Raw genomic sequence first — 27,758 nt, 5'->3', positions numbered from 1 at the left:
CTTCCTCAGATGGTTCAGCACCCCCAAGAATCAGAATATCCTGAGTTGGAAGTGACTTAGGAGGATCATCAAGTTCAGCTCCTTGGCCCGCACAGGAAAACCCCCAAAATCACATCTTGGGTCTGAGGGTGTTGTCCAAATGCTTTTTGAACTTGAAAAGCAAGGAAATAACAGGAGAAATAAGAAATCCTGATGGGATTAAACGTACCTGCTGTCTGATCAATGGGTTGGCACCTCCAGGAAAGGCTTTCCTTGATGGTTACAGCACAGAGAACTTGTGCCTTCCTGCTCTGCTCCCTGTTGGGCAGTGAAGAATATAGTGGTTAACAAAAAACATAGTCAAGCTCACTTCTCCTGTGGGCCAAGTGGTGGCTGGGTTTTAGCAGGGCTTTGCTTGTCCTGTGAGTTTGTTATCTGCTTACAGAGCTCAATCAGCTTATGAAAGCCGAGCTGATTGTGCTGACGCACGGTCTGTGCAGCCCAGACCTGCTGCAAGTGCTTGTGGCCTCAGAAATCCAGGGACCTGAGAACCAGGGGTGCTGGAACTGCCAAAGTTTCCTTTGCTGGAAGCCTTTGTTTCATACAGGACGTTGGGCCCCACCTTTCTTGTCTGAGAAACTCCTTGGAATGGCCGTGTCCCAGGCAGTGTCTGCAATTCTCTTCTGTCTTTACCAGTCCCACTCATTTTCCTTGTGATTGTTTCTTCTCTGTTTTTATTGTTTATTTCATCCTTTTTTTTTTTTTTCATCCTTTCACTTATTTTCTTCAATTTCCTCCTCATCCCTTACTTCTCAACTCCCTTCCTCCATTTGCTCACAGACCTCCTCTCTCTCACTCCCACCACTGCGATGTGTTTATCCTCCTCCCTTTCCTTTTCTTCCCTCTATTTTGCCTTCTCAAATTCACTTTACTCCTAAAACCCAAGATAAAATCAAGCTCTTGGGGAAAATTGGAGTGGGAAGAACATAAACCATGGTGGATTAGCCCTATCAGCAGGGAATTGAAAGCTCCAGGAACTTTTTGAAGGCAAGGCTGCCACAATTTTTTACCAGCTTTGTACCAGATATTTACTGTAGACTTTAACTTCTTGACATACCCAAATCATCTGTCTCCAAAAAATGATCATAAGGTGTAATCAAACCATCTTTGACAGGAAAAACTCCCCAAGCAGGGATATCCCTTGTGCTTGTAAGAGTATTGTTCACCCTGTGGCATGATGTGAATGAGAAGGGGACACATTCTGGACAAACAAGTCATTAATGGGATGTGCTGCATTTCTGAGAGGCATCTTTTGAAAGCTTTCCTGTGTTAAAAGATTCCTCTTGAGGTGGTTTTTTTTTGTTTTTTCCCATAGAAAGGAAGAGTCATGATGCAATTGCAGGCTCTTCTGACAATATTGTAGATAGAAATACAAGTTTTTCCAGGCAGCCACAAGCAGAGGGCTGAGGTGGATGGTGTTTCCTTGCCTTTACGTAGCTTGTATGGAAAACTGGGGTTAAAAAACACCAGGAATATCTTCAAAGGAGAACAATTTGTTACAAGGGATTTTTACTCTGGCTCTTGGTGAGGGGCTCTAGAGATGTCACTGTTTTCCATGGGTTTCTACCTGTCCTGTGCTCAAGTAAAATGTGTGTGCATACAGAATTCCTCTGCTGTTTGTCGCTTCCTGATTTCATGGGATGTTGGAATCCAAAATGCAGGGAATTCTCAGAACTTTATGCCTATAAGCCAAAGCTTAAACACGGGATTTGATCTGAGACCTTGGAAAAGGCTTCCAAACTGAAGTACTTGAAGCGAGAATATGGATTTATAGTTCAAAGCAGAAACACATTAAGCTAAAACTAAGAAAGTTTAGAGTTTTAGAATTTAAGATGTAAAAAAAAAAAGAAAAGTAGTTACATAGGTAAACAAGAAGTTTAGAATACAGTACTGTAGGTTTATGTATCATAACATAATTAACTAAGAAATCTTACATTGTAGTGTAAGTCCATAAAACAAAATATTTAAGGATTAAGTAAAAAACATAAATATCCTTATTAACAGTGTTTTAGTAATCAATCTATCCTTAAAAGGTCTTATAACTAGAGGTCTTGTGACCTTCTAAACCATGCAATAAAGATGTGAGCCAAGCTCACCCTTCCTTTTGATGTAGAAGATAAGAAAAATAAATCACGTCATCTAAAAAAACTCAAGAATCTCATCTGTAACTCATTCAAAAATCCCCATAAATGGGACAACAGAGAAACAGCTGTGAAACTGAATTCACCCACTCTGGTGGATTCCTTCTAAATAATGGAGAGGGTGGAAGGGCTGCTATCAAACCTGGGACACGGAGGTGGGAGAAGAGCCGGTGCTTTCTATCCGATGTGAGGAAGGACGTGGGTTCTGCTGGGAGGAGGAGCTGATCTGAATGCTCCGGGCTGGGACAGGTGAAGGAGCATCCTGCTGGGGATCCCATCCTTGTGTCCTGTCTCTGGCAGGTCTATAACCTGACTCAGGAGTTCTTCCAACGAGGTAAACCAGTCAATGCTGAGAGCCAGAACAGCGTGGGCGTTTTCACACGGGACGTCGTGCGCAAACGCGTCAAGGCCGACCCGGATGACACGGAGGCCGTCAAGAGGCTGAAACTGGCCATGATCCAGCAGTACCTGAAGGTAGGTGTGCACATCATTGGGGTGTTTTGTTTTGGTTTAAGCTAGGAGCAAAAAAATCCTCAACCTCAGGCACTTGGCTGAGCCCTGCCCAGCCCTGGAAATTGCTTTCTGTGCTCTCTTGCTGTTTGTGTTTCTATTGACAACTTTCCCTCCTGATGCAGATCCAAAGACAGTGGATCTGCAAGGAATAATGCCTTTGCTCTTTTTTTTTTCTTACCTTAAAACCCCAGTTGTCTTAATAGAAGAGGCTTTCCTAGGCCTTGTTAATTTTTCTGGTGTAATTTAGATTTTTTTTTTTTTTGCCACCTAAAGCTACTCTATTTTCAGGTTCTTTTAGTAATGTCTTATATTGTGACTTACACCTGCACCCCCTGATCCTGCCTGAGTGTTTTTTACCTCTCAGAGACCAGAAGAAACGTAACTTTGATGCTAGTAATTTGCTGAAGAAATCTCCAGAAAGCGTTTTGAAGGTAAAGCAATAAAAGCCAAGGTAGACTGTATAAAACCAGCTTTCCACACGGCTTCCATGGTTCTTTTTATCTCCTTGGTGCCTTGGCTAAATGAGTTCTCTGTGAGATGAGGCACTGCATCAAGCACTCCACAAGTAAAGTGTATCAGTCATTTTTATTTCAATTAGAATGACTGAAAAGCTTCTGAAGTTAGGCAGGGGAGGCAAGCAGCACTTTGTCATGTGTTCACTGTTTTCAGGTGGGAAGCTAAACCAAAGAGGAATAAAGACCTAAAGAGTCTCACTGGAGATTTGAGGTAAAGCTGAGGTTTGAACCCTGGTGTCCTCCTGAGCCTGAAATCTCAGCATCCTCACCCAAAACCTTTTATCACAGGGTGTCTCCCAGCTGCCATGTAAAGCTCAGTTATTTATTGTGTTACCCATATAGTAGCACCCATGCAGACAGGGTTAAGTCATTGGATACAGCTCTGGGTTTCCTGGTGGTTTTTCCTGTCCTTGCTCCTGGTTGCCACATTCAGAGCTGTTTCTGCAAGTCTTGCAAATCCCTTCTCATGCAAATACCTGAGAACAACAAAGCTTCTCATACTTAAGACTATCAGATGACAGAGTGGGGATTAACCTGTCTTGGGTTAGAGTCTTGGTAGTTGCTTGTTTTTCCCCCCTGGCATTTTGCCATCATGGTTGAAAGAATCAAACAGCCACCAGTGTTTAACTTCATAATGAGGAGAGGAATGTCCTGCTGGAGCATCTAGGCAGCATGAGGATCCTGCTGTGTGCAACAGGTTTTGTGTTGTGTGACCCTGGGGGAGGTCTGGGAAGTGCTTGGGTAGGGTGGAACTACAGCACAGTCCCCGCTGGAGTCAACAGGCAGTGACCAGGACAGGGCAGGCAGCTGTTGGTCCCTGCAGGCACAGGAGCAGCCTGGGAGCTGCTGGTACAACCCTGACTCGTTCACTTTGTCCCAGCTCAGAGATTCCTGCCCTGCACCAGGGTGCTCCACAGGGAGACTGTCTAGGCTTGTCAGGCTTCCAAGCACAGTCATTAAAGTGTGGAAAGGTCTGGAAAATAGGTCAAAGGACGAGGCAAGGAATTGTAATATTCCTTAAAATGCTTAGAGAATTACAGGGTGCGAGCGATTGTGACTCCGGTGATGTGAAGATTTTAAGATCACTGTGTCCCGTGCATCAGGATTATCATTAGAAGCTTATCACAAGACAGGCCAAACATCCTGCTTTTGTTCCAGGGATTGTTGGGAGCTACAGCTATGCTTAATACTCCTACAAACATTAACCAACAGGTTAATGGCTCTAAAGCTTTGGTAATCACATCAAACACACGTGGCTCACATCTTGGCATTTCCCTTTTCCGTCTCCTTCAGTTCCTCCTGTGCAGGGTCCTCTCACCTCTGGCAGATTGTTAGCTGTCTGATTGCTGACTGTTTGACAGCATGCTGAAAGCTGCAGACAGCAGAAAGAGCTGCCAGAAGTTTTTTGTGGCTCCTCGTGGGAATGTTTATAAGCGTTGGAATGAGCATCTGATTAACACAGCTCCAGGTTCTGCTGTAGGAGCACCAGGCAGCAGGTCCCTGGCCACTGCAGAGGGTTTTAAAGGATAGAAAACAGAACTTTAACCCAGAATTGTGCAGGAGCAAAGACATCATGGAATTATAGGTTCACAGAATGGTTTGGGTTGGAAGGGACTTTAAAGACCATCCAGTTCCATCCCCTGTCATGGGCTGGACACCTTCCACTAGCCCAGGTTGCTCCAAGTCCCATCCAACCTAACTTTGAAAACACTTCCAGGGCTGTGGCAGCCACAGCTTCTCTGGGCAAGTTGTGCAGGGCCTTACCATCCTCAGAAGGAAGAATTTATTCCTCATATCTAATTTAATTTGACCATCAGTTTAAAGCCATAATTCTATCTCCTGTCACTCCATGACCTTGTCCAAAGTCCCTCTCCAGCTCTTCTCTACCACCTTTAGGTACTGAAAGGTGTCAGGAGGTCTTAACAGAGCTTTCTCTTCTCCAGGCTGAAGAGCCCCAGCTCTCACTTTGTCTTCAGATCAGAGGGGCTCTGGCCCTCTGGTCTCTGAACTCGGGATGATGCAACTCCCAACTCTTCACCATGACAAAATTGTTTCTCTGGTTGCAAGAAAGGCTGAGGATTGATTTTTATCGGATCCTATGGCCAAGCACTTCTTTACTAGCAAAACTAATCTGGTTTCAGAGTGGAATTCACCACTCTCATCTCATGCAGCTCCTCTGTGCCCTTGCAGAGCTGTGCTGCGGCTAAAGGAGTTGCTCTGTGGCAATGTTGCTTTTGTGTTGCTTTTCCTTAGGTAGAGAGTTGTGAGAGCAGCTCCCACAGCATGGATGAAGTCTCGCTGAGTGAATTTGGGGAATGGACCGAAATCCCCGGGGCTCATCACGTCATTCCTTGTGGTTTCATTAAAATCGTGGAGATTCTGGCCCGCTCCATTCCCAAGTCTGTCATTCAGCTCCGCAAGCCGGTCAAGTGCATCCACTGGAACCAGTCGGTCAGCAAGGAGATTGAGAGGGTGGCTGACCACAACAGTGACCTCCCCGAGGAGAACAAGGGCTCCAATGTCTTCGTAGAGTGCGAGGACTGTGAGTTCATCCCAGCTGACCACGTCATTGTGACTGTGTCCCTGGGAGTCTTGAAGAAGCGCCACGAGAGCCTGTTCCACCCCCGCCTGCCCGAGGAGAAGGTGATGGCCATTGAGAAACTGGGAATCAATACCACTGACAAGATCTTCCTGGAGTTTGAAGAGCCTTTCTGGAGCTCTGAATGCAACAGCATCCAGTTTGTCTGGGAAGACGAGGCGGAGAGCGAGAGCTTGACTTATCCCGAGGAGCTGTGGTACAAGAAGATCTGCAGCTTTGATGTGCTGTACCCGCCCGAGAGGTACGGCCACGTCCTCAGTGGCTGGATCTGTGGAGAAGAGGCTTTGATTATGGAGAAGTGTGATGATGAAACTGTGGCAGAAACCTGCACCGAAATGCTACGTAAATTTACAGGTCAGCCGTGCTCTGGTGGGAGAGGGAGTGTGGGGCTGGGGAATCAAATAACCACGAGGAAGGAAATGCTTTAAAGTCATTTTTAGTTCTTTGGCATTTTGTGTCCCTTTGAATGTGCGTGTGCTTCCAGCATAGCTCCTGCTTGGGTGTGCCGGGGAGCTATTTATACAGAGGGGCTGATAAACCTGCTCAGGAAGTGATGGGCAGAAGTGCTGGAGGATTCCACATCCTCTGCTTTATTGAATCACAAATAACTCTTCAGCAGCTGCAGCTGTCAGGCTCGGAGGGCTGATCTCAGCTGTGGAGAGCAGCATGGCCCCTTCAGAAATGGAACCTGTTTAGATCACCTGAGGTGTGGTTGAATCACACCCCTGACTTCCATTCAGTATCAGATCAATGGAAATAATCTCAAAGACTTAAATTTCAAAAAATTCATTGATCTTGAGAGTTCCCATTTTCTGGGTGCATCACTGAAACCTTCCTGGATTTCACAGATTTCATGTTCTGTGATCACACATCACTTTAAGGGCAGCAGTTGGACTGAGGCAAATCTTAGATGTATTACACTGAGAAAATCCAAATGAAATCACTTAAAGCAATAGCACTTGGATGCTGGCCTTTAGCATGTTCACAGTCACTTCTCTGGAGGTCACACACCTTCCCAGGAAAAGGGATTTTTGTATCTGAGAGTCTTTGACATCCTCTGATGGGAGACACTGTGCAAGTGCAGGTGTAAGGTAGTAACACTGAAAGAAATAGTGGTGGACTTAATAGCAGTTTTGAAATAAGGGTTTTGAATTTATACAGAATTAAAAGGAGCATCTTTTCATCCATAAGAGGAGCATCCTCCAAGATTAGATGTAGTTTTATGCTATTTTATAGATGGCTTCTGTGATTAAATGATTTATATCTTCCTGCTAGCTGGTGTTAGCCCAAACTCAGCAGGTTTCCAACCTTGCCTCCTGTCCATGGAGCTCCAGCTAACTGGAGCAATTTGTCTTCACAAGTGCAGCTCTCTCCTGTCCTTACTGACCATTTGCTACTACCAACGTGGAGATCTGGAGAGTCACAGAATCCCAGAATATCCTGAGTTGGAAGGGGCCCATCAGGATCATTGTGTCCAGCTGCTGGCCCTTCTCAGGACACTCCAACAATCCCTTTCTGCCTCAGAGCATTGTCCAAATGCTTCTTGAGCTCTGTCAGGCTTGGTGCTGTGACCATTCCTTGGGGAGCCTGTTCCAGCACCTCCGGGTGAAGAACCTTTTTCCTGAAAGGGCCCTGGAATCTGAGGACTTCCTGCATAACTGACTACAGCCAAAAGAGGTTTTACCACTCTCTACAGGAGCTGTAGGGTAGAGACTTGGGATTGAAAAGCTCTGATTCAGTGCCCAAGCCTGCATCCTTGTTTCAGCTGTGCCTCCTGAGCTGTTGGTGTTCAGGGGTGTTGGGTGTCCCCATATCCTGTGTTACACCAGTCCCTATGTGCCATCTTTTCCCTGACTCCAGCAGGGAACTGCTGCTCTACACAAGCTGAGCAGGAGGCTCTTCTCTCACAGGCCAAGTTGTTGCAGTGCTGAATGTACAAACAACCTTGTTTGTTGCAGCTTTTCTTGCTTAAGGCCTATTAAAAAAAAAAAAAAAATCCAAATCCCACTTCAATTCATCCAGTGGGAATTTGGCTCTTTGGCACATGGGAGTTTGCTCTCCCTCTTCCTTCTTGGGCTTTTTCACAGTTACTGTTTTCATGTGTTGGATGTTCCTCTCCTCCCAGCATGGAAATATGTGGCTCTGGGCCCTGGGTCTGTGCTGCAGTTGCTGTTCCAGCTGATGCTGCACCTGGTCACTGTCCATCAGGCTCTTCCACACAGCTAATCCCAGGTTAGCTCTCCTTGGAGAATTCCAGACTGGATTTACCAGGGCCTTGCCCTGCAATGAGCATTTTGTGCATCAGCTGAGAAGTGGCCTTGCAGCTGCTAAAAACTGTGAGAGGAAAACCTGTTCTTGGAGCACCCATTACCCAACATGACCTGTTCCACTTTCTGCCCCCAATCCCCTTGTTGGTAGAAAACCTTTTCACAGCTCTTGCAGGATTCCCTGGCTAAGGGAGCTGGGTTTATCCTGTTTCCCTTGCTCCTGTTTCCCCTACAGGTTCCCAGAAGGAGCAATACCTCAGGGCTGATCTGGGCCAGCTGCCAGGCTGGCTGAAATAACAGAAGTGTGTTCAGCTCTCCGTGCACCTCCCTTCTTCCCTGCTGATCTGTTCCAGGGGGAGTGTGAGAGGGGATTAGACCATGATACACCTACAGCCACTTCTGAGCACGGTTGCGCTCCTCTGGTCCAATAAGCACCACCAAACCCAGCTTTGAAAGCCTTTCCCACCACTCAGGGTGACACAGGTCAGCTAACCAAGTTAGGAAACTAGTCCTGCTAGGATCCTGACCTCCCTGGAAAGCCTGGATCTTCCAGAAGGCAGCTTAGGTCTTCCACACCTCACCTGGTGCTCTGTGACATCTTCTGCAGCAGCTTTTCTCTACTGAGTATAGAGGGAGCCTTTTATTCAGTAATGAAGCAGGTACTTCGAGCCTTTTAATGCTTGCTTTCCCTTTTGTGGCTTTCATATTCTGGGTATGAAATGCCCCATGCTCTTATTCTTCTGAGAAAGGATTAATGCATTTCCAGGTAGGTTCCCATCTTTCACTGTGTTTTCCCAGTCTGTTGCTCATGGTGGCCTTTCCTTTGGCTTCAGAGTATGTTATACCAGTTTTAGGTTAAATCCACTCTTTTAGGCTCACACTGAGAATTTCTCTGAGAATTGACCTTGAATTTTTCTCTCAGGTCGGCGTTGGGGATTATCTGGCTTTGCTGTGAAAAGCTCTGAGGATTGTTCTAACCTAAGAACCATCAGCAATTACTGCTTTTCACAACTGGATGGTGAAAAGCAGTGTCCTCCAAATCTGATTAAATGGAATACCTCAGAGCAATTAGGAGCCTTGCTCTGCCTTCTTTGTTGGATAAGCTCCCAGAGTAGGAAGCCAGAGGCTCCCTGCTGAAGGGATCACTGGAGCCTGGCAGGCTGCATCTGGAGATGCCCTGAGTTTTCCTCCCCGACCTCCAGCTGTTTCTCTGGAGAGGATACAGATCTCTTTTAGGTTCTGCATCACATCTCCCAGTCCTATGTGGGTCTCTGGGGTAGCCACTCTGGTGGTCTGTAGTCACTGGTGTGGGGACAGTACTACAGATCTCCCTTGGTGGAATCTTACATCCTGCTCTCAGGTAGGCAAATAAATTTGGGTGCCTAAATTTAGATTGGTGAGTTGATTTTATGGTAATTCAGTCAGCCCCATAACCAATAAACCTCTGTATCCACAGCCCCCAGGAGCTGAAGAAAAATGGGATTGTGTGAGGCACAGGGAGTTGTCTTCCATAGCTTCAAAAGTAGAAATCTGTGGCATGAAGATATATGCCTTCCTGTTTTAGTGAAGGCAAGCATCCTTTCTTTAGCCATTTAATCTCTCTTAGGATGGTGGAAACTGAGAAGTTTCCACATCTACGTTGTTACTTTTATCTGTAGACAAAGGCTGTTTACCCTGTTTAAAAGCAGATTGAGAAAGTCCAGTGAAGTATGTTCCTTGAAGGACTCTGGCTCTCAGTCTTTGTAGTTTTTGTCTTCAAGCAACAGCTCAGAATCAGAGCTTGTGCTACGTGCTTCTGTCTGACCTTCAACCAAAACCCCCCTCTGAGTGTCCTGATTTTCCTCTTAGAAACAGCTGCTTGCATTAAAAGGTGCAGAATTGCAGAGTGCAGGGGCACAGTGGACACTTGGGTCTTGCTAACGTGGCCTGGTGTGCTGGAGACTCTGGAAGGAGCTCATGGGAATGGATGTGGATATGGAAACATGACCAGCTATGGAAGAGGCTCCACCAGGCCACTGCAGAGACTACTTTTATTTGAAAACCCCTCGTGTGCTGTTTTTGTGCAGTGCAGTGGTATGGGTGGCTCCCTTGGCCCTGCTTGGGGAGTGTTCTCTGACAGCTTCCATGGTGTGTTCTCCTGGGCTTTCCCACAGCCCTCAAAAATAAAACACGATTACTTATTTCCTTGTCACATCTGAGAGCTCCCACTTCTCAGACTCCCTTGGGCTTTCCACTTCCAGGCATTTCTGCTTTGAAGAGTCTTGCAGGAACATGTTTTAGAGGCCTTTGTTATGCAAAGCTGTTACTTCTGAAACAACATTGCTTAGTAGGATGTGTTTTGTTTGTGGGATATATTTATTTGCTAGTCTGTGCCATATTTTGATCTGGGGCCTGGTTTTAAAGTGTTCACAGAGTACTCTGGGCAGGCCATCCTCTGCTTTGTTCCAGCCCCTTATTCCATAGCTCTGGCTGACAGGATACTCCTGAAAGCAGAAGCTGAACCAGGACCTGCTCTTGATTTTAAGGAATTGAAGGCACAGCTAAATAATAGTTTATGAAAGCTAAATAATGCAGTGCCTAACCAGTGTTTACATTTGGGTGTCTCCCTCTAAACTGGGATGAAGAAAGTGGGGGAATTTGGGTTGTCTCATGGCAGGCTGAACATCTTGAGTTGTCACAGAGTCAGGGTCTGAAACAGGCATGATATGTGAACATCTCAAAACTCCTACCTTTTGTGCTGATGATCTGGAATCACAGAATTCCTTAAGTTGGAAAAACTCTTTAAGATTGTTGATCCTAACCATTCCCCCAGCACTGCCAAGGCCACCACTGACCCATGTCCCCAGGTGTCACATCCACATGGCTTTTAAATCCCTCCAGGGGTGGTGACTCCATCACTGTAGTGGGCAGCTCTGCCAGGGCTGGACAACCCTTTCCATGAAGAATGGTTTGGGTTGGAAGGGACCTTTATGATCATCCAGTTCCAGTCCCCTTGCTGTGGAAGATTTAGACTCAACCCAAGCAGCTGAACCTTGCCTGGATCTCTGATGTTGCCTCAAGGGTGGATCTTGCCTCCTGCAGAGGGAATTTCTCTTCATTGGAATTCTCCATGTCCCCCTGTTCCTCTCCTGCCATGCCAGATATGATCACGGGACTCCAGCAAAAGCAGTGACGCTGAGATGGTCCAAAACCAGCCTAACAAGAGGATCTCCAAAGTGTCACTCTCCCTGCTTGTACCTGAGGCTCTTGTGCCACCAGCTGGTGGGCTGCAGTCCTGGATCTCATGTTCTCCAAAGTCTTTGGGATGGGGACAGTGGGTGATGATCCTGTCGTGGGTGCATTCTTCACCTCTAGGTCCTACATCCTCTTAGCAGTGAAAATCCTACAGCGATCTAGCAATCCTACTTCCAGCCTCAAAAGCCTCCTTTCCATGTCTTGTGCATTAAATAAATAGAGTCTCCTGGATTTTAGCTTGATTTGGGGGGCAACTATTTGGGAATCTGTTGGAATGAGTTAATATAGGTTTTGAGAACTTTCTGACAGGTTTTCAGTGCCCCCACATAACGAAGATTTGCCTTCTTTCCTCGTTGGAGGCATATCTCTCTCACAAGGTTACCTAAACATCCAGTTTACACTGGGCATTCAAATACCTACATTTTGGTGAGATCAATCACATGCTTGATTACCACCAGGCCCCCACTGCAAATGTGACTAGAAGATGCTTTGTATCTCCAAACCAGACTGTGTCCAAGGTTCCTTGAAGCTCGCCAGTGTTTTAGGAACCTAAACATGTTAATGAGCCTTTTCCAAAACAAATCACAGAATCATTTAGGTAGGAAAAGACTTCCAAGGTCATGGAGTCCAACCTGTGACCAATTCCTCACCTTATCAAGCAGGCCAGGGCAGTTAGTGCCTCATCCAGTTGTTCCTTGGACAGCTTCAAGTGTTGTTCCTTGGACACCACCCAGGTGGAACTCCCCCACCTCCCTGGAAAATAGAATAGCTGAGATGAAAAGGGCAGCAATTTCTGTTATATAAAGAGTTAAAACTCAATAATGAAAGGGAGATCTGGTTTGCAGGCTGTGCTAGGATGGATGCTGAATAAATAAGGTGGAATCCCTGTCACCCACACCTTGCTCAGGCAATGCCCTCTTCCCTTTTGGACACGGTCTGACTTTCTGCCTTCCGCTTTCCACCCAGGGAATCCAAACATTCCGAAACCTCGCCGGATCCTGCGGTCCTCCTGGGGCAGCAATCCCCACTTCCGTGGATCCTACTCCTACACCCAGGTTGGGTCTAGTGGAGCCGACGTCGAGAAACTGGCGAAACCGTTGCCTTATGCTGAGAGCTCCAAAAGTCCTGTGAGTATGGCCCAGATGGGGCCTGGGGCACTAAAACTGACAGGACACTGGGCAGCAGGTTTTTGGAGAGGGAGGTTGAAAGAGAAAATCCCTGCTTAGGCCTTCAGTAGTGTATTTCCCCCTATTTTTTTTTTTATTTTTTTTTTTTTTTTGGTACAAATGATGCCTTTATGGACAAATGATGTGTGTAGGATTTTACCTCTTAAACGTTTGAAATGCCAGTGTCTCAGGGATTCCCTCATCTCTCCCTGAATTTATCAAGAGCTGCTCATGTGTGTGTGTTCATTTAATGACCATCAGCCCCATTGTCCAGTTCAGAATCCTTCAGGAAAGCACGTGCTAATTTGTTTTAAAGATTATTATTATTATTATGACCCTGCTAATGTCTAGGTCTGAATGTGTCAGGGGTGCATATTAGGAAATCTTTCTGTGCTGGCAGTGCATGCTGAGGGAGGCCCAGTCCTTGGCAAGGGATGATGAATTTTATCCCTAGGCACTGAATTTCTGAATTTAGCAAGGAAAGCTGGAGCACACATGGAGGTGGTTACAAAGCTCAGGAACACATTAAGCCAAACTCACCCCATCATTCAGGGTTATGTGTCCAAATCCAAAGGCTGATGAAAATGCAGCCTTCAAGCAGCTGCCCAGTCCATTTCCTCCACCACAGCCTGGTCCTGAAATAATTTTATTCAGTGCAGAAATCTACTTAAGAAAATGTAGTAGGAGTTTTAGGAATCTCTCTGGGTAGTTCCCAGGGAAATTCTCCCAGAAATTCCTGCCTCAATTCTGAGTTGCAGTTCTAGCAAGCACCTCACTATTGGTGTAAGAGATACAATGCTGTGTCTCACCCTCTGGGTTTTGAGACATGGCTGTTACTCTTCTGAAGTTGCTGTCCAGAAGAAGAATTCCCTTAATGCCTAAAGGCTGAAGTGTAATTTAGGGGAGAAAAGGGAGGAGATGCAGATTTGTTCAGGTTTTTGGAACTGGCATCTTGTGTTGCATCTCATGGGGCTTTTGAGAACCAGCGCTCCAAAACAGATGAAAACCCCTGGATCCCTGGAAGTGCCCCAGGCCAGGTTGGAGAGGTTTGGAGCAAACTGGGCTAGAGGAAGTGTCCCTGCCTGTGGCAGGGGGTGGAACTGGATGATCTTTCAGGTCCCTTCCAACCCAAACCATCCTGTGGGGGAGGGCACAGAAAGTTTGTCTCCTTTTAGCCTCCCACCTGCTCCCTGTCAGCTGTGCTGATCTGTACCCCTTGTGCTGTGCCCTGCAGCCCATGCAGGTGATGTTTTCGGGGGAGGCCACTCACAGGAAGTATTACTCCACCACCCACGGTGCTGTGCTCTCGGGGCAGAGGGAGGCTGCTCGGCTCATCGAGATGTACCAGGACCTGCTGCAGTGCCCGACCTGAGGGAGCCCTGCCTGGCCACCACCACCACCTCCCAAATCCTCCTGCAGGTGTGTGGAGGGGTTCTGTTTTGTTTCAGTTTGCAGTAGAACAGCCTTTTATCTTTTCTATTAAAAAAATAAAAAGCCCTAATTGTTAAAAATGTTAGTCATCAATAGCTTCATTTCCACGTGCTGTATTGTTAACAGGGAAGGGTGCTCCTTTTGGTCTGGTAAACTGTTTCTCTGTCATTTTAATTCTAATTTCACTTTTGGTGCCTATCATGTTCGTTTTGTTTCTTTTTTCTTTCTGTATTGTAAGTGCCTTCTATACTAAAATAAATGTTGTAATAAAAAGACTGGGTGCTGTGGTACTTCCTGGACACTTCACTTGGTAACTTCCGACTCTTTTATTCAGTATTAAAAAAATAGGATTTTTTCTCATCCTATAAAATTTGGAGTAGGAGGAAAACAGGTTGAAAATAAGTCAGAAACACATTACACAAATGGTGTTTGTATGGAGATTTCCTCTGCCAGCAATCCAATCCTGACCAAAAAGGGTCTGGTTAGGGCAGAGCTGACAGCACTGTGGTCAGTGTGGTCACTGCCCCAAGGCTGCCAGAGGTCATGGAGTGTTTGGACAATGCTCTCAGCACAGGGTGGGATTCTTGGCATGCCCTGTGCAGGATCAGGAGTAGGATTTGATGATTCTTGTGGGTCCCTCCCAGCTCAGGGTATTCTTTTGTTGCCTTATGCTTTAATTTTGTGTCCTCCATTGTAACAGGAGCACTCCCCCCATCCAGGCAGCCCCTGGACTGTGCAGATGTGTGTCACTAAGTCCAGATGTTAGTGACTCCCAAGGGTTTGTCTGCATCATGTGGAAATTGCTTTCAGGAATGAGAAAAGACTTTTAACTTCCTCAGAGAGATAAATCGTGTTCTTCTTTAAAGTCAAGTGAACACAATGTAGCCATCAGCATAGTTTAAAGATATCTAAACAGTTTCCAAAAATAAAAGTTTTCAGGGTAAAGACCATGGGCGTTTAGCCACTGCCTTATCTCCCTGCATTCCATTTCTCCATCTGGCTGGCTGCTGGCCAGAGCTGCGTGTGAGGAGTGAGGGATGTGTCTGCTCTGGCATCTGCTGCCCCATGTGAAGCCTCCCTTCCCTCTCTGTTTGTGTGGGGCGGGAGATGTGATAAATGAGTTACAGAGGGGAGGAAAAGGGACAGAGAGAGGGAAAAATCTCCCTCCAGAGGGTGAGTCAGTGCGTCCCAAGATAAATGCCTGCAGAGGAGGCACTAGCTCTCTCTGGTTCTCTCCAAGCTCAGCTGAGCTGTGCTGATTCCCTGCTGTAGTGTGGAGGTGGGATGCCTTCCTGGCTGCTGGAGAGCTGGGAAGGATGATGGTATGTTGAATTTATTGCTGTTTTTCTCCCATTTTATCTCTTTTCATGCTGTTACTGAGTTAGAGAAGGAGCTGGGCTGCAGGGGGAGAGTGTAGCACACTTGATTGAAGAGAGATAAAAACTCTGTCCAGCTTCAGTCACTCAGAGCTCAGCCTCAAGGAGCCAGAGCTGATTTCCCAGCAGCCAGATCTGTTGCAAAGTGGAATCTGAGGAGAAAACCAAACCCTTTGGGCATATGACACAGGAAAAAAAAACAAGGAGTTGCTTTTTCTCTTCAGTGAAGAAATTTAGGAAGAAATTCTCAGTGAAAGGGTGGTCAGACACTGGAAGGGGCTGCCCAGGGAGGTGGTGGTGTCCCCATCCCTGGAGGTGTTCAAGGAACACTCAGTGCCCTGGTCTGGGTGACAAGGTGGGGATCAAAGGCTGGACTTGATGACCTGGGACGTCTTTTCAAACCTAAATGATTCTGTGATTCCTGGGGCTTCTTTATCATGGGACATGCAAGGGAAGAAAGCTGCTGTGCTGGTGGTCAGAGTTCCAGAGCTCCTTTTTCTGCTCTGTGCAGACAGAATGATGATGGTTTCTGGCCTTGCTGAGCAGGGATCTGGGTCAGGCCAATCCCCCTCACTCCTCTGCTGCCATCACTCACCAGCAATCCAGCCTTTAAAGTGATGCTCATGTTCCAGAGACACTAAATTTAGCAGCTGTTTGCTAAGAGGTATTTAAAATTAGCAGCAAAGGCCACCCTGAGCATGTGACAAGGAGAGGTGGTGTCACCATGGGGCTCTGTGACCCTCCACGCTGCTCTCCCTTCAAGACCTGTGGCATCTTCATTCCAAGAGCTCAGTGATGAAGGTTGGTGGAAGGCTGGGAAGGTAAGAGGCACCTAATTACTCAGAATTAATTAGGGATTGCTCCTCCTGGCTGGCTGTGTGGGGAGGGCATCAAGGTGCTGGCAGAGGTGGGGCTCCAAACCCCCCGTGGGTGATGGTGCCACGGAGGAATGGGCATGGCTGTCCCTGGCTGCCCCTTTCCTGGGTGATCCAGGAAAAACCATCCACAAAATTTCACCCTTTCCTGGGTGATCCAGGAACATTCATCCACAAAATTTCATTAAGAAAATTATTAGGAAAAATCTCTTCATGCAAAGGGTTGCCCAGCCCTGGCACAGCTGCCCTGGGAAGTGGTGGTGTCCCTGTCCCTTTAGGGACTTAAAAGCCATGTGGCTGTGGCACTTGGGGACATGGTGCCAGCTGTGGGAGGAAGGGTTCAACTCAATGGTCTCAGAATTTCCCAACCTAAACAAGTCTGTAGTTCTGCTCCTCGAACTCGGTAGCAAGAAATGCTTTAAAAAAGAGCTTTCCTTACAGAAGCTGAAGTGGATGCTCAGAGCCCCGGTTGCACCAGGAGAGTGGTGGAATTACGGGGCAGGTCCTGGCTTCTGCCTGCACACCCCTCCTTGCCCAAATCCGTGGTGAGCAGAGACCCCCGTTAGTGTCACCGTGCGGCCAATCCCAGAATGACGGAATTAAGGTTGGAAAAGAGCTCTAAGCTCTCATCCAGCCTGGTTGGTGGCATGAAGTGACCTGTGGTTGTCCATGCACTGAGGGGACCATCCGGACTGTGCAGCAGCACATTTAAGGCCTCCAGCAGGATTTTCTGGCACAGGGCTCTGGATGTTAGTAGAGTTTAGCCCTTTCCCCCTGACAGGAGTGCCCCAGGACCCATACTGGGCTCTGAACTTTGCAAGTGGGCACCAGCCAGGTTGTTCCAGGGGATTCTGATCATAAAGTAGAGTAAAGGATGTGGCTTAGCGCCCAGGGAATTCCCCTGGTGCTGATTTATTTGCAAACACAGAGCAGAAAAGGAGACTGGGACCCATGGGGAGATTCTGAGACAAACTCAGTGGAACAGCAGTGCTGGCAATGAGTGGGTGCTGGAACTGCATGTGGTTAAAGGGATGGAAAACCTGGGTTCTGGCTCTGCACTTGGAAGGGTTGGATATTTTCTCCTCCTGGAGTGGCCCCTGAGGTGAGACCACCGAGTTCTCCGTGGCACAGGGTCCGGAGCACCTTCTGCAAGCTGAGCACACCCCGGGAAAGGTGATTTTGTGCTGCCATCTCGTGGCACTAAAATATTCCCTAGAAGTAGAAAGAACGGGACACTTCCCAGGAAATTCCTGCGAACTGACTGTCACACGAGGATGTGAAGGAAGAGCAGTGGGAGCCCCGAGGGGTGAGCACAGATATTGTCCTTTATCAGTGGGTTCTGTTTCCATTCCTGGAGTGCCCTGGAGTGCCTGAGAGATCCCTGGAGGGTTGGCAGGAGCTGTTGAAGGTGGATGGAAGAAGCTGGATGATCTCCCAGCTCTCAGAGCCCACCTGTGTGAGGTTTTGGCCACCCTGCAGCCCCCCGGGACACCCTGTGCCCAGGGCTTGGTGTGTTGGGAATGTGGCTGGCTCAGGAGCCTCCCATCCCCCAGGGAATTCGGGTGTCCCTTTGGAGAAATAACTGATAAATTAGGTCCTGTGTGAGGATCCAGCTGTGATGTGGTGGATATGGAGGATTTCTCTGAGTTTCAGGGATGTAGAGTCATGGAATGTTCTGGGTTGGGAGGAACCTTAAGGCTCATCTTGTTCCACCTCCTGCCATGGGCAGGGACATCTTCTGTTGGAACCCTGGTTACTGAGAATTTCGGACTTTCTGTGCTGACAGACACTGACCCCCAGGAGAACACTGCATTTGACCTGAGGCCGTGGAGAAGGCTTCTAAAATGGAATGACAGAACTGGGATTGTGGGTGTGGAGTTTGGATAGAAGTGTGTAATGTCACAGGGTGGAAAACTCAGAGTTTAAGGTTTTAGAATATAGTAATAGATATAAAGCAAGATGGAGGTTTTAGGTCAGAGGCTGGCCCTTCTTCTTCACCTTCTTCTCCATGGGTGTGGGTGGTTTTGTGTAATTGGATAAAAAAGTCCACATTGCAGCCACGGGTGGTTGGTTATTGGGTTAAAAGTAAAAATAATTTAGGTGTCATTTCTTAATTGGACAGTTTATCCTTAAACAGCAGAGTAGAGAGAGAGACAGGGCTCCATTTTTAGTTTGTTAGAGTGAAGTGCTGTAGAACTCAGGGTTTGTGAGACTGTGACAGAAATAAGAACTAATAAACATCTGAGTCTGAACAAGAAATACCATCTCACACATTTAATCCTGACTCTGACTAAAAGAAGTTAAGACTTGACAGCCTTCCACTGGACAGACCACAAGGGGCGAGAAACTGGTGTGAAACTTCTCCAAACAAAGGACTCTGACAGCAGCTACAACCTGATCCAATGCAAAACCCCCTCCAAAATCCTTTTGTGAACTACAGGGAGAGATTTCCCAACCCAAGTTTTCCTGGTGGGTTCACAGTGGGTGGTTTGCTGTAAGTGCCTGTAAGATGAGTGACATGAGTGGGAGAACAGCAGAAAAAAAGAAAAAAAAAAAAAAAAAAAAAAGCGGAGGGGGGGAATTATGCTTGGAGAAGGAGGAACAGTGTCTCTTTTCTCATGGGCAGCATGGCCCTGGTCAGGGTGGCTGCCTGAGGGCCATTTGTCAGGCATTTGGCAACTAAGCACTGCCAAGAGAAAAGACAACAGCAGAGGCAGGGGCTGAAAAAGTTGATTTATAAGGAGAGAGATTAAAAAAATAAAAATAGTGGCGCTAAATATGTCGTGTTTGGCTGGGCAGGGGGTGAGGGCTGAGTTGGTAGATGCCAGGAACTGGGAGGGGATTTGAGATACTCAGGGGAGGATTTTTGGCTGTTGTGGGTGATGTGGATGGGTGCAGATGCTGGCTTAGCCAGGAGGGAGGGCACTCACCCATGCTGAGATGGGAACACGGATGTACAGCGGGGCTGTGCTCTGAGTCACCAGCTGAGGGCTGTAAACCTCCAGGAAACGCCGGCACAGGGACAGTAAAGCAAACCTTCCCTTCCCTGCCCTGCATCGCTTCATTTGCAGCGCAGCAGCCAACCCTGAATGTCCCTGCTCACAGGTAACTCCCCTCAAAGTCCCAATGGATGCTTCCTTCCTGCTTCAAAAATCCAAATGGAAGCTTCCTTCCTGACCCGGGGATGTTCAGACCATCTTGGTGACACCTGGATGTGCTTGTGCTCATAAATACAGGCAGCAATCATTGCTTGCTCCTGGTCCCATTCCTGTTCCCTGGGCCACTGGGTTGAATTTTTGTGATGACAACCATTGTGCTCCTGTGTGGTAGGAGCAAAAGATTCCTGCAAAAGCCAGGAATTGTGGAAAATCCTGAGCTGAGACACACAAGAATCATCCAGTCCAACTCCTGTCCCTGCACAGACACCCCAACAATCCCACCCTGTCCCTGGGAGCATTGTCCAGACTGTCCTGGGAGCTCTGGCAGATTTGGGGCTGTGCCCATTCCCTGGGCAGTGCCCAGCACCCTCTCGGGGAAGAACCTTTTCCTAAAATCCAATCTAAACCTTCCCTGGGACAGCTCCAGCCATTCCCTTGCATCCTGTCCCTGTCACAGAGAGCAGAGATCAGAGCTGTCCCTGCTCTGTTCCTCAGAAGTAGCTGCAGACCCCAATGAGTGTCCCCTCAGTGTCCTCCAGACTCCATCCAGCCCTTCCCTGCCACCTTCTCTCATCTGGCCCATTGCTTCCCCTTCCTTGCTCACCTGAGCATATCTGAACCTCCCTCGCACGTGGTGGGATGTGTGCTGGCCGTGTCCATCACCTTGAACTTCCTTGCTGGGGCTGGTGTGTCCAGACACCCCACAGCTCATGGGGAGGTGGTGGTTGGTGTTTCAGACACCCCACAGCTCATGGGGAGGTGGTGGTTGGTGTTCCAGAGACCCTAGGCTCATGGGGAGGTGGTGGTTGGTGTTTCAGACACCCCACAGCTCATGGGGAGGTGGTAGTTGGTGTTCCAGACACCCCAGAGATCATGGGGAGGTGGTGGTTGGTGTTTCAGACACCCCAGAGCTCATGGGGAGGTGGTGGTTGGTGTTTCAGACACCCCAGAGCTCATGGGGAGGTGGTGGTTGGTGTTTCAGACACCCCAGAGCTCATGAGGAGGTGGTGGTTGGTGTTTCAGGCACCCCACAGCTCATGGGGAGGTGGTGGTTGGTGTTTCAGACACCCCAGAGCTCATGGGGAGGTGGTAGTTGGTGTTTCAGACACCCCAGAGATCATGGGGAGGTGGTGGTTGGTGTTTCAGACACCCCAGAGATCATGGGGAGGTGGTGGTTGGTGTTTCAGATACCTCACAGCTCATGGGGAGGTGGTGGTTGGTGTTTCAGACACCCCATAGCTCATGGGGAGGTGGTGGTTGGTGTTTCAGACACCCCATAGCTCATGGGGAGGTGGTGGTTGGTGTTTCAGACACCCCACAGCTCATGGGGAGGTGGTGGTTGGTGTTTCAGACACCCCATAGCTCATGGGGAGGTGGTGGTTGGTGTTTCAGACACCCCATAGCTCATGGGGAGGTGGTGGTTGGTGTTTCAGACACCCCAGAGATCATGGGGAGGTGGTGGCTGGTGTTTCAGACACCCCACAGCTCATGGGGAGGTGGTGGTTGGTGTTTCAGACACCCCACAGCTCATGGGGAGGTGGTGGTTGGTGTTCCTGACACCCCACAGCTCATGAGGAGGATGGTGGTTGGTGTTTCAGGCACCCCAGAGCTCATGGGGAGGTGGTAGTTGGTGTTTCAGACACCCCATAGCTCATGGGGAGGTGGTGGTTGGTGTTTCAGACACCCCACAGCTCATGAGGAGGTGGTGGTTGGTGTTTCAGACACCCCACAGCTCATGGGGAGGTGGTGGTTGGTGTTTCAGACACCCCACAGCTCATGGGGAGGTGGTGGTTGGTGTTTCAGACACCCCAGAGATCATGGGGAGGTGGTGGTTGATGTTCCAGACACCCCAGAGATCATGGGGAGGTGGTGGTTGGTGTTTCAGACACCCCAGAGCTCATGGGGAGGTGGTGGTTGGTGTTCCTGACACCCCAGAGATCATGGGGAGGTGGTGGTTGGCCTCTGCAGCTGTCCCACAGGGTGGCACAGGGGTATTTTGGCCTCTGCAGAGCTGGGGCTGCACTGGGTCTCGGTGCAATTTGCAGTCAGAAAAACGTGCCTGAGCAAGGACCTTGTTTTGGGGTGTCCTCCTTCTTCATCATTAGTTTGCACCCCTTTGTACAGTGAGCAGGAGAATCCATCTCACCTTGGAATTTCTGTTCTCAGTGTTGTCCTGCTGAGGGACCACAGGCTGGGCAGGGTCCTTGGCTTGGCAGTGGATTTGTTGATGTTCTCCTGAGATGATCCATGGACCCGTGGATCTCTCTGCCAGCAGAGCCAGAGCCTGAAGTGGACATTTTAGGGCAAGGATAGATGCAGACCCCTGTTTTGAGGATGTCTGAGGTGACCACCCCATGTCCTGCCTGTTGGTCCCTGTGCTGGTGGCACCCATCCTGCTCCTCCACCTCATTCCATCTCAGCCACACCCTGACACCTTCCTTCTCTGCCCAGGCTTAGGGACATCCCGAGAGCTTTGATCCTTTAATTTCTGCTGCCCTCTGCATTAGAACATCAATTTAATTCCCACAAAGTTCTGACAGGATGGCTGGGAAAGGCAGGGAGATTCTCCACAACTCTTCCACGATGCTGAGCCCAACGAAACCCTTCTCCCTCCACTTTTAAACAACAAAAAAACACCCCCATCCCTGAAGAACAGAAACATCAAAGCTTCCTCCTGACACAATTGGCTTTAACTGGGCCACGCTTTCAGCACAATCAGGGCAGAGCAATGACAACTTTTTCCCCTAAATCCTTTTCAGGTGAGGAATAATTTTAGGCCAACTTTCTCTGCTGCCTGGATCCTGTCTGGAGATGATGCTGTTGGGTGTTTTGTGTGTGGCTTAGCAAGGGATGGCTCTTCTGGTCAAACCCACTTCTGTCCCGCACCTCTTTGGACCATGTTTTTAGGTGGAAAAGCCCTTTTTGGAGTATTTCACCAAACCCCACTTCACAAAAAGAAGCACTAAGGCATTCCCCTTCCAGAGAACCTGTTCTCTCAGGTAACCTGCACTGAGGCTGGGCAGAGAGTAGACAGTGATAAGTCAGAGGGGGGTGGAAAAGGGGGGATTTGATCTGGGTTTGCTCTCTGTTCACTGGTTTTGTTTGCTTGAACTGAAAATCCTTGGGTAAAAATGTATATATATATATAAATATATATAAAATATATAAATACACTACTAATGTATATACACACTCATATTCTTTATATATTTTTATCTGTAAATATATAAATATATTTTGATCTAAAATGTAGACACATTTTAAGGATTATATGTAGAATTTAAAGTAACATTTCTATAGAATATATAATAATATATATAACCATATATATAGATACACTCCTAATGAATATATACACTCACATTCTTTACACATTTTTAAATATAAATATATTTTGATCTAAAATATGGACATATTTTAAGGCTTATATGTAGAATTTGATGTAACATTTCTAAAGAATAAAATTTCATGTAAGATTATTATATATACACACACTTATATATACATATATGTATTATATGTAGAATTTGATGTAAAAATTCTATAGAATATATAAAAATATATAACCATATATAAATACACTCCTAATGTATATACACACTCATATTCTTTATCTATTTTTAATATATAAATATATTTTGATCTAAAATATGGACATATTTTAAAACTTATATGTAGAATTCGATGTAAAATTTCTACAGCATAAAATTTTAATATAAGATTATTATACATACACATCTAAAATATAAATAGAATATATTTTTATTATATTCTTTTATATAGAATTATATATTATATAGAATTCTCTTATAATTCTAATATATATTATAGAATAGAATATTATAATAATATAATATAATATAATATATATTAATTATATTATATTATATTATATTATATTATATTATATTATATTATATTATTTTATATTATATTTGTATTATATATATTATACATATTACATATAATACTTATATATACATATATAATATAAATGTAGTCTATATAATATATTATATATATTATATAATACATATATGTTATTATATTCTATAATAGAATTCTATTATATACTGTATTATTTTTATATAATCTCTTATATAAAAAGATTAGACTTATAACTACGTTATAGATAAATCTTGAAATACTTAAACATTTCAATATAAATGTAAAATATAAAAATACATAAATATATAAATATAAAGAATAAATAGAAAATGTAAGTGCATTATAAGTAAAAATAGAAACTATAAATATTATATATAATTATAAATATAAATATAAATATAAATATAAATATGTATAAATTATATTTATATGTATATGCAAAATATCAATAGATGAATAGATAAATAGATAAAATAGAAAGATATCCCTCCCAGAGCTCTCTTCCTCTGCCCCTGCTGTGGACTTTGCCAAGTGCCCACATGACCTTGAATTCCCGGCACGTTCTGCCCCCATTCTGCAGCAGGATCCCTTCCCCGAGCCCTGCAGCCCCCACACTCCTCCCTGTCCCTCAGCCCGCTCGGTGTCACGTCCTTGCTATGCAGTAACGTCACTGCAGCCACGCCTGCTGCTCCAGGACAAATATTTCCACTGGGAAATGCAGGAGTGGGAGAGAAGGAGCCTTAGCACTGCTCACCCCAGCTCTGGGGACAGCTGGGACATTCTACACGTTCTTCTCGACTCAAGGGACCCACCTCAACTCAGCCTGGGCTGGGAAAGGTTTCCTTTTCCTGGAGGATTTGGGTCACCATGGATGTGCCAATCCACTCTCCCTGTCCTCGCAGGGAACACAGGTGGGAGTTCCTCTGTGGGTAAGGAGGGAGGGAGAGCAAATGACAAGGTAATTTAGAGGTTTCCCTCTAAATTTGGATCGGATTTTGGAAGAGAGATCTCCAAGAGGCAGGGGCTCTGCAGACAATGGCAGGCACATGAGCTGCTGGATGGAAATACCACCAGGAAGAAATGCAGTTTTTCACTGGGCAGGTGTTCTTGCTCCACATTTCAGTGAGAGATTTTCACAGAATCACAGAAGGGCTTGGGCTGGAAAGGACCTTAAAGCCCATCCAGTGCCACCCCCTGCCATGGGCAGGGACACCTCCCACCAGCCCAGGGTGCTCCAAGCCCCATCCAGCCTGGCCTTGGATGCTTCCAGGGATCCAGGGGCAACCACAGCTTCTCTGGGCACCCTCTGCCAGGGCCTCACCAACCTCCCAGCCAGAAATTCCTTCCCAAATCTCCCCTTTCCCAGTGGGAGCCATTCCCTGTGTCCTGTCCCTCCATGCCTTGTCCCCAGTCCCTCTCCAGCTCTCCTGGAGCCCCTCAGGCACTGGAAGGGGCTCTGAATTCTCCCTGGAGCCTTCTCTTCTCCAGCATGAAAAGCCCCACCTCTCTCCTCGGGGTCCAAATTGCCTGAGCAGATTTTTAAGCTGTTTTGGCAGGACATGATCAGCTTACTAAGGAAAGGAATGAAGGACTGGAATATGAGGAATGCTGCATTTATATTCAAAAAGCCTCGAGATGAGATTGGGAATTACAGGGCATCCCTCTTTAAACATATTCTGGAGAAATTAGTTTGCAATGGTATTTAAAGCCAGGATAAGGAGGTTTCAGGGAGACATCTCACAACAGGAGAGCACAGACCCAACAGACCAGAGGAGAGAGGTCTCACAGAGGGATTTAGGACTCGAGGACTGCATCAGGAAAGGGGTGGATGGGGGAGACTTGGAGCACGTGGTGCCTTTGAATGCCCAGGAGGTCTTTAAGAAGGTCTAAAGAGCCTCCCAGGGGAGAAAAAAAAGGCCACAGGGTGAGTGGGAAACTATTGTGGTGGCTCTAAGGTGTCCTGGGAGAAGGGAAATGGAGAATGAAATGGTCACTTGTGGCAGAAGGTCCCAGCTCAGGGATCAGTCTCAGGTGTGCTGTGCTGGTTAATGGGCTGATCCATGGCTGGGAAATAGAGGCCAATGAGCCTCCTGATGACCTAGAGTTAATTTAGGTAGAAAAGCAAGGAGGAACCTCAGAGACACCTAAACAAGCCTGGGGAATCAGCATCACCACAGCAGAGGGAATCAGGGACTGATAAAATGCAGACTAACACGGAGGAGAAACCAAGCAAATCCTGAGCTGGCCAGAGTTCACATCTGACCCGTGCCTGTGGAGAGTGGCAGCTCTGCATCAGGACACAGCTCAACACAAGCCTCTTTTCCCTCTGTAGCTGCAGTCATGAAAGAAAAAAAAACAAAAAACAAAAAAAACAAAAAAAAAAACAAAAAAAAAATCAGAGCAGCTTATGAATACTGAATGCTGCCTAATACTGATGGCACCCTCTCATAACAATCAGTGTGTTGTCCTCAAAAAAGTGACATCAGGGTCACTCAGCTTTTGTCAACTGGGATCCAGGGCCTTGAGACAACTGAGCCATGGGGAGAGACTGAAAAACTCTTGCACTGCCTGCAACATGAGTAAGGGGTTAATTTGCAAAAGCACATGGAGTAATTCAGGCTGATGGATGTCCTGGGATGGAGCAGATCACAGGAGTGCTGGGACTTGTTTTCCTGAAGATTCAAAAGGAAAACAGCGCTTGGGGTTAGGTTACCTGGCCAGCTTTCCTTCCAGAGGAGGCCAGCAAGCACGGCAGAGAGCCTGAGCTGTCTTCCTGCAGCACCACCAAGGGAGACTCATTCAGCTTGGAAAAGACCTCTCAGATCATCAGCCCAACCACCAACCCAGCATTGCCGAGGCCACCAGTGACCCACAGAATTCAGTAATCATGGAATGTTTGGGTTGGAAGAGACCTTAAAGCTCATCTCATTCCACTCCCTGCCTTGGGCAGGAACATCTTCCACTAGCCCATATTGCTCCAAGCCCTGTCCAACCTGGCCTTGGGTATTTCCAGGCATCCAGGGGCAGCCACAACTTCTCTGAGCACCCTGTGCCAGAGCCTCACCATCCTCACAGGGAAGAATTTCTTCTTAATATCTAATTTAATTCTCTCCTCTTTTAGTTTTAAACCATCCCTGTTGTCCTACCACTATCTGACTGTTTAAAAAGCTCCTCTTTTTTCACAAGCTCCCTTTAACTACTTCCAGTAATGCACCACCTCCTGGTCCATAGAATGACAGTCCTTGCTCCCATTGTCAAAAAAGATTGGTTTTCTTTTTCTAATTTCACATCCCTTCCTGCCAGTGGCTGTCATCTCAAAATGCCAGGGGCACATGGGTGGTGGCAGCCCCCAGGAGCCCCGTGCCTGCCTGGGAGAGGCTGTTTTGTTTTGAGAGCCACAAGTGCTGCTGCTCTGACCAAACACAAGCTTTAGATGCTTGATCACAGCACTGGCCCTTTTCCAGGCAGTCAAAACCCCTGGTAGCATCAGCCATATGAAACATTTGGCAGCTTCTCTGCATAGTTTGAATCGTTCATGGAAGGGCAAAGATACTTGCTGGATTTTTTTCCTCTTTTTTTTTTTTTTTTTCCTGACATAGGCAGTTTCTGGTGAATCTGCTCTCAATTTTGTCCCTTCACATGTGATTATTCAGCTTTCTTCATGGATGGGTTTGGGCAGGGAGCTGGACTCGAGGATCCTTCTGGATCCCTTCCAAATGGAGATATTCCCTGATTCTGTGTGGGATGCAATCAAAATGTTGAATTCCCTCTCATGTACCTGGCAGGGAACTGGCCCTTCTGGGGTGTCTCTGGTTTAATCTGGTGGGATTTTGTGATGTCCATGCCACATGAGCTCTCCAGCAGGTCCTTCAGTGCCATGAAACACAAGATCTCTTTACAATCCTTGGCTCTGCTTTATCCTCTGGCCTCATTCCACCTCAGTGCCAGGGCAAGAGCCAAGGTGCTCGTGGAGCTCTGGATGCAAGGAGACCACAAATCATGCAAATTTTAATGATTTCCAGGTTGCTAGTGTAGGAGTGGAGGAGGGATGGTGGCCTGGATAAGATCTTGCTATTGTGGAGATGAGAGATAAATTGGATTCTGGGGAAGAAATTTGGGAGTGGGAGATTTTCCCAATCCCTGCATGAATGGAGAGTATTCTGAGCACCACCAAGGTTTTGGAAGGAGGTAGAGAGAGAAGGAAAGGTGCTGGTGTGGCTCAAAACTCCTAATTAGAGAGAGATCTGAGCCAGCCACAGCTGAGAGACACAAAACATCGGGAGAGATCAGGATCAGTGAGCTCTGATGTGGGAATGCTCACAGCCAGCCCTCCCAGAGCTCAGAACAACTGTCAGATTTTTATTTATTTCCTTTGGAGCTGATTTTTCTGCAGGTGAGTGCTGCATTTTGGGCCTCTCTTGAGCTGCAACTCTCTTAGATCAGAGCCCTCCAGAAATTGGAACCACTTTCTTCTCAGCTCAGAGTCATTAAGGAGGAGGATAAAGAGGAGGAGAAGGATATGAAAAATGAAATTGTTCACCTCATCAGTGAGAGTC

General features: G+C 46.8%; 1 protein-coding gene across 3 annotated transcripts in view; it reads left to right on the top strand.

The window, feature by feature from the left end:
- Positions 1-14,180, top strand: part of SMOX (spermine oxidase) — a 61,702-nt gene extending 47,522 nt beyond the window's left edge. For all 3 annotated transcript variants that reach the window (XM_068189061.1, XM_068189059.1, XM_068189060.1), the window contains exons 4-7: positions 2,481-2,658; positions 5,466-6,161; positions 12,275-12,435; positions 13,709-14,180. In XM_068189061.1, coding sequence (XP_068045162.1) covers positions 2,481-2,658; positions 5,466-6,161; positions 12,275-12,435; positions 13,709-13,846 — 1,173 coding nt within the window. In that variant the 3' untranslated portion in view covers positions 13,847-14,180. The remainder of the gene's footprint in view (positions 1-2,480; positions 2,659-5,465; positions 6,162-12,274; positions 12,436-13,708) is intronic.
- The last annotated feature ends 13,578 nt before the right edge of the window (positions 14,181-27,758 follow it).

The sequence above is a fragment of the Anomalospiza imberbis genome, chromosome 4 (assembly GCF_031753505.1).
Source record: "Anomalospiza imberbis isolate Cuckoo-Finch-1a 21T00152 chromosome 4, ASM3175350v1, whole genome shotgun sequence".
Classification (NCBI taxonomy): Eukaryota; Metazoa; Chordata; class Aves; order Passeriformes; family Viduidae; genus Anomalospiza; species Anomalospiza imberbis.
The sequence above is the reverse complement of the archived record's forward strand: the minus strand, read 5'-3'. Positions and strand labels throughout refer to the sequence as shown.